This window comes from Silurus aristotelis (assembly GCF_946808225.1).
Source record: "Silurus aristotelis genome assembly, chromosome: 13".
NCBI lineage: Eukaryota > Metazoa > Chordata > Actinopteri > Siluriformes > Siluridae > Silurus > Silurus aristotelis.
Window position 1 is genome coordinate 297,429 of NC_139586.1, and position 7,500 is coordinate 304,928.

General features: G+C 41.7%; 1 protein-coding gene across 3 annotated transcripts in view; it reads left to right on the top strand.

Annotated features, from left to right (window-relative positions):
- Positions 1-7,500, top strand: part of slc1a8a (solute carrier family 1 member 8a) — a 24,136-nt gene that overhangs the window by 8,424 nt on the left and 8,212 nt on the right. The window contains exons 2-5 of one of the 3 annotated variants that reach the window (XM_083557930.1): positions 2,166-2,279; positions 2,388-2,627; positions 3,361-3,440; positions 3,505-3,720. In XM_083557930.1, the coding sequence (XP_083414056.1) occupies positions 2,175-2,279; positions 2,388-2,627; positions 3,361-3,440; positions 3,505-3,720 (641 nt within the window). In that variant the 5' untranslated portion in view covers positions 2,166-2,174. Of the gene's footprint in view, positions 1-1,871; positions 2,280-2,387; positions 2,628-3,360; positions 3,441-3,504; positions 3,721-7,500 lie in introns of those variants that run through there. The other 2 variants (XM_083557931.1, XM_083557929.1) reach the window with 2 other exon arrangements.

The following is a 7,500-nucleotide window of genomic DNA, read 5'->3' on the forward strand; positions in this document are numbered from 1 at the left end:
ACCAAGAGTCCAATAAGCAAAGCCTTGTTTGTCACCCCTCTGGTAGTGTAGTGGTTAGTGATGTGGTCTCTGCTATCTGACTCACCCGGTTCGATTCCTACCCCTTAGCTATCCTTTAAATTGTTTAAAAAGTTTTATAAAAGAACCAAAAAAGGTCCTTAAAATCAGGTTCTTGCAGGAGATCCTGTGGCTCAATTGGAAGAGCTTTACCTCTGGGTTGAGAGGTTGCTGGTTCAAACCCCAGCCAGGACTCAAAGTTAAGAGTGTGGAAGGTTCCGGTGACCATAATGATGAAGGTGTCAGAAATGGCTGCGTGGAAGGTCAGATGTGGATGGTTTCAGAGGGCATATCCTGAACCAGGGGGGCAATATTCAGGCGTGTGCCCCCCTGGCAGCTGAAAACAGGGGGTTATGAAGCAGTTTCAACATAGGCTCCTGGCCAAAAAATTTATTAACTAAGCTTTCCCTGGCCAAAACTGTCACCCTCACTTTTTCTGAAGCTGTAACCCAGCAGGTCTTCACAGTCACCCACTCCATTGCTCACCACACACTAATTTCCACACAACTTACCCAGTGTGGGGACAAGCCAGATTTGAGCCAGCAACCTCTGCACTCAGAGGCAAGGCTTTTACCACAAAGCCATCAAGTCCCACAACTCACCTTCTTTTTTGGGGGGGTTTATCCTTCGTTTCATGCTTCAAAGCAAGAAATTCAGACAAGAAAGAAACACAGAAAGCAGGATTCGAACCCTGAACCCCACCAACAGCAAAATACCAGTCTCAACCCACTGAACCATCTGGAAGGACAGGCTGCAACAATTGTTTAGAGCAGGTCTATCTTTTCTTTCAAAACACAAGAATATAATTCTAAAGGGACAATGCAGGATTTGAACCCTGATTCACGCCATTAACGAGGCACCAGCATTAACCCACTGAACCATCAGGAAAAAACAGGATGTGAAGCTTGTTTAGAGCAGGTCTATCTTTCTTTTCAAACCATCAACACAAGAATTTATCGCTAAAGAAAGATGTAGGAAGCGAATACAGATGTAAGTAGCACAAGTTGATCCCACATTGTAAATAGCAGGAAAATAGCAGGATTTGAACCCTGATCCCACCACCAGCGAAACACCCACGTTAACTCGTTGAACCATCGGTGAGGACAGGCTGGGAAGCTTGTTTAGAGCAGGTCTAACTTTCTTTTAACCCATTAAAAACAAAAATATATCGCTAAAGGAAAATGTAGGAAGTGAATCCTGATCGTGACTGGCAGGCAGAAAGCAGGATTCGAACCCTGAACCCCACCAAAAGCACGACACCTGATTTAACCCACTGGACCATCAGAGAAGACAGGCCAGGAAGTTTGTTTAGAGCAGGTCTGTCTACCTTTAAACCATCAACACAAGAATATAAAGCTAAAGAAAGCTTTAGGAAGCAGGAACATAACCCACATCACAACTAGCAGGATTCAAACCCTGATCCTCACCATCAGCGAGGCACCAGCCTTAACCCACTGAACCATGGAAGAGATCAGACTGGGATGCATGTTTAGATGAGGCACAAGCCTTAACCCACTGAGCTACCACAGAAGTGCTTTTGTTTTTTTCTTTTTTTTTTGGTGGGGTTATCTTTCATTAAAGACCAGGAAATTAATCCAACACAGAAAGGACAGAATTGAAATGTTTTCAGAGTGGACAAGGTCCAGAAGTTTTATTTACCAACACAGCAACCACCAGCTCGAGCAGGAATCAAACTCTCAAACTCATCCTCGTGGTGACCCTGACATTAACCCACTAGGCTATCACATCTATCTATCACATCTTTCCATCTATCACATCTATCACATCTATCTATCTATCTATCTATCTATCTATCTATCTATCTATCTATCTATCTATCTATCTATCTATCTATCTATCTATCTATCTATCTATCTATCTATCTATCTAATATGATGTGAGGTCCAGTTAACAGCTAAAACAGGTAGAAGTAATAACTACTTTTTACTTAAGTACATGTCTGAGCCAAAACTTCTTTACTTTCACTTGAGTAAAAAAGTATAATCAGTACTTCAACTTTTACCCGAGTTTTTTAAACCATGAGGATCTGTACTTCTACTTAAGTAAAGGATGTGTGTACTTTTGCCACCTCTGTCCAATAATAATAGTAGCAGAAGATGCCAGAAGCAGTTTGTTCAGTGTCTGGACTCCTGAGCTCAGACCTTCCACACAGACTTCTGTACTGTACATCTAAATGCCATGACACGGCAGACAGCAAACAGGTGATGGCTTACGATCCGTAATCCTCTTAGTTCTGTAAGAGGTCTGTGTTCTCCAGCTGTATGGTGAACAGAGCCACGTTTTTCTAATCCTGAGACATTTCCTTACAGCTCTCCAGCATGGAGGACTTCCTCATCCCAGAGGACGCTCAATCCGAGCACGGCTTCATCTCTCCGGTGGACTCAGGGAAAACCAGACTGGACTGGGTGAAGAACCTCCTGCATGGGGCCTTCACCGTATACATCAGGAACTATTTAAAGCGAAACGGACTGCTGACACTGTCTGTGATCGGAGTGTTTACAGGGTGCGTCCTTGGATATACACTCAGGGGATGTGAACTTTCCACACAGGTAGGCCATGAAATTCTAATCACCTAATCATCTTCTGGACCTAAAACTACTGCAAGGGCTTCAGAGATGTTGGCTGCTGAACGAATGGTAAAGATTTTATTGTGATGAAGCAGCGTGTTTACTGATCATGTACCAGGTTCGTTGTCTTCATGGGGAAAAAACACAATATCAAACCTGAATTCTTTATTCCCCAAACCCAGGAGACCTGCTGAGCTTCAGCATGAAATACAAAACATAATCAATACACGTGATGCACGATCGAGTAGAAACTCCATCATATCATTTAGATCCTAAATCTCAGAAGTTCTTCTCCCTCCACAGCCGCTTCGCTCTATTGAAGGGACCAAAATACACCTTTATGCTGCAGCTTTATGAAGTAAACGTTAACTGTGTGTGAACCCTCCTGAACTCACTGTGCTGTTATTAATCATTACTGTGAATAAGATACTGATCATTTCTTATTAATGCGGATTATCCAGATAAGCATTGTAAATATTATGATATGGTGTAATATCATGATGATGATGATGATGATGATGATGGATATGATAAACGACTGGGTGTAATATAGTAAAGATTCTCCAGTATAATACTCAGAAGATTCTGAGTATTCCTCATGGATTTGATCTCTGCAGGGATAAATAAAGTGATCTCTCCCTCTAAAACTCATGACATCATTTGGACGAAAAATTATTCTAGAGCTATTTAGATTTGAGTCTCTTTCTGTTTAAAGGCAAAGATTTATCTCTCGTTCCCGGGTGAGCTCCTGATGAGGATGCTGAAAATGCTCATCCTGCCCCTGATCACCTCGAGGTAAAGGTTTGTCTGAAACATCTCTCGTTACACTCGTCTTCCGCTCAACGTGTCCTGTGTTCAGTTTAATGTCAGGTCTGTCATCCATGGAGTCCAAAGCCTGCTGTCGTATGGGTTTATTAACTGTGACCTATTACCTGTGGACCACCTTCATCGCCGTGATGGTCGGCATCGTGCTTGTGGTTATCATCAAGCCAGGCTTCGCAACCGACATGGAGAGCACCAGGCTTGGAGGAGGTCCGGTGATGACCTCAGCTGACGCTCTGCTCGACCTGGTCAGGTATTCTCCCTAAAATCAGAGGTCCAGATTCGTTTTTAAGTGTTCCAGCGGGGGGATTGAACTCGGAGAAGGAGGTGCAAACATGGGATCTGTGGTAGATGCGGTGCAGAGGGGCACCAAACATGAGGGGGCGCTATTGCATGTAGTGTATTAATTCCTGTATTGACCCATGTGTGTTTTTTGGGGGTGGAGTGGGGCACCAACCACGGTCTTACTTCCAAGATCTCACATGAACTTACTTCCACTAGTGAGCGTTTGAGTCTAATGCAGGCAGTTTTGGAGAATATTCATATTCAGTTCCTTCTCAAACTTCACACAATGCTGTAGTTTTCCAACTTCACTTGACTGGAACTAAAACAGTGGTCCAGCATGATGATGCTCCTCTACACAATGTGAGCTACAAGAAGACATGGTGTGTGTGTGTGTGTGTGTGTGTGTGTGTGTGTGTGTGTGTGTGTGTGTGTGTGTGTGTGTGTGTGTGTGTGTGTGAAGGCTGGAGTAGAAAAGAAGAACCTCCTCAATCCCTCTAAACACCGACCGAACCCCAGAGCTCCTCACCATCATCAGCGCCTGAAGCTCTTGTGGCTGAAGGATCAGTAATGTTTATGACTTAATGTGTTAAAGTCCTGGAGCAGTTCATCTCCTAATCTGTGTACATCTGTCTTCTCAACATGGAGATCTGCAGAGTCTCATCCTTTCCAAGCTGATTACGGTGCTCAGGGTCAATTTAGTGACCTGTACAGAGACGCGTTCCAGAAGATTCCCTCACCATGCTGACGTGTAGCTACTGCTCTGATTTATAACTGTGTGTGTGTGTGTGTGTGTGTGTGTGTGTGTGTGTGTGTGTGTGTCAGAGGTGGCAAAAGTCCAAGTTGCTGTGTTGGTAAATAAAACTTCTGGACCTTGTCCACTCTGAAAACATTTTAATTCTGTCCTTTCTGTGTTGGATTAATTTCCTGGTCTTTAATGAAAGATAACCCCACCAAAAAAAAGAAAAAAAAAGCACTTCTGTGGTAGCTCAGTGGGTTAAGGCTTGTGCCTCATCTAAACATGCATCCCAGTCTGATCTCTTCCATGGTTCAGTAGGTTAAGGCTGGTGCCTCGCTGATGGTGAGGATCAGGGTTTGAATCCTGCTAGTTGTGATGTGGGTTATGTTCCTGCTTCCTAAATCTTTCTTTAGCTTTATATTCTTGTGTTGATGGTTTAAAGGTAGACAGACCTGCTCTAAAAAAACTTCCTGGCCTGTCTTCTCTGATGGTTCAGTGGGTTAAATCAGGTGTCGTGCTTTTGGTGAGGTTCAGGGTTTGAATCCTGCTTTCTGCCTGCCAGTCACGATCAGGATTCACTTCCTACATCTTTCTTTAGCGATATATTTTTGTTTTTAATGGTTCAAAAAGAAAGATAGACCTGCTCTAAACAAGCTTCCCAGCCTGTCCTCACCGATGGTTCAGTGGGTTAACGTTGGTGTCTCGCTGGTGGTGTGAATCAGGGTTCAAATCCTGCATTGTGCCTTTAGAATTATATTCTTGTGTTTTGAAAGAAAAGATAGACCTGCTCTAAACAATTGTTGCAGCCTGTCCTTCCAGATGGTTCAGTGGGTTGAGACTGGTATTTTGCTGTTGGTGGGGTTCAGGGTTCGAATCCTGCTTTCTGTGTTTCTTTCTTGTCTGAATTTCTTGCTTTGAAGCACGAAACGAAGGATAAACCCCCCCAAAAAAGAAGGTGAGTTGTGGGACTTGATGGCTTTGTGGTAAAAGCCTTGCCTCTGAGTGCAGAGGTTGCTGGCTCAAATCTGGCTTGTCCCCCACACTGGGTAAGTTGTGTGGTGAGCAATGAATTGGGTGACTGTGAAGACCTGCTGCGTTCAGCCTCAGAAAAAGTGAAACTTTTTTGGATGTTTTTGCTTCATAACCCCCTGTTTTCAGCTTCTTAGACGCCAGGGGGGCAGACGCCTGAATATTGCCCCCCTGGTTCAGGATATGCCCTCTGAAACCGTCCACATCCGACCTTCCACGCAGCCATTTCTAAAACCTTCATCACTACAGTCACCGGAACCTTCCACACTCTTAACTTAGAGTCCTGGCTGGGGTTTGAACCAGCAACCTCTCAACCCAGAGGTAAAGCTCTTCCAATTGAGCCACAGGATCTCCTGCAAGAACCTGATTTTTAGGACCTTTTTTGGTTCTTTTATAAAACTTTTTAAACAATTTAAAGGATAGCTAAGGGGTAGGAATTGAACCGGGTGAGTCAGATAGCAGAGACCGCATCACTAACCACTACACTACCAGAGGGGTGACAAACAAGGCTTTGCTTATTGGACTCTTGGTTTGTCTATAGTTAAGAGACCACTGTTTTCTCTTAGATCATGATGGAAGAGGGTCAAAACTTCTCCTTCCTGTACATTCTCTCAGTTACTCCAAGTCTATGAGAAGTGACTCAGGTACAAGAACCACATCTCCAACACCTGCACCACTGATATACCATGATTTACCAGCAACCAATTTTAATGACCTTTTATTGTTCTGTTTTTAAAAACTTCTTATAATGTTCAATATGAAACTAGAGGTAAGAATCGAACCAGGAAAGTCTTTCATCATAGATCACTAATGGCATTACTTCAAAACCCAAAACTTTGTTAGACATGTAAAGAAGCAGGAAAGACAGAGACAAAGACAAAGAGACACAGACACGGCTTTAGAAAGAGTGAGAAACAAATAGAGAGACAGCAAGAGAGAGACATATACAGTGAGACAGAGACATTTACTAAAAGAGACACAGAGACAATTAGATCGAGAAAATAGAGAGACAAAGATAGCGAGATATAGCCACTTCCTGTTGGAAGTGTTTATCCCGAGCGACTCTTAATGATCTCATTTACTAAATGAGCAGTAGTGAGTTAAGTGTTTGCTCAGGTGCCCAAAACTGTCAGCTTGGAGGTGTTAAACATGTATCATATTTACAGCATGTGATATGTATGTAAGCATATGTACAGTGATTAAATATAAAGGCTGTATCAGTGCAGAGACGTGTGGACATCATTAAGAGCCTTTGCTATGTTTCCACACGGACAGTTAATGAGGTGATACCGGAGAAACTGCACCTCTTCAAGTCAAGTCAGGAAGCTTATATATATAAAATTATAGACATTTTACAGATTTGAATGATGTATTGTTTTTATCTGTACGATCAATAAAGACAGTAATTTAAGTTTGTGTCGACATTATGAGGGAAAAACCCACAAAACGCCACCTAGAGGGTAAATTGTGTAAAACATGGCGGATTTGGTGTTTGATTTGAGACTTGGCGCAGAAATAAAACAAAAGTTTACTGATTAAAAATATTTTTATCTGGAGTTTATTTATTTATTTTATATCTAAGTAAAGAAAGGACGTTGTGGATAAACGTATTTTTTGCCGAAGGTTTTAATTGCGCCTCTTTTTTATTTAGTTCTTTATTTATGTATTTACATTTTCTATAAAAATGGTGAAACAGAAATGCGCTGAATTGATAGCGTTAATAAAATTTAGTGCCGTTTACAATCATTTTAATTTTGACAGACAAATATACATATATATACATACATACATACATACATACATACATACATACATACATACATACATACATACATATATACATACATACATACATACATACATACATACATATATACATACATACATACATACATACATACATACATACATACATACATACATACATACATATATACATACATACATATATACATACATACATACATACATATATACATACAT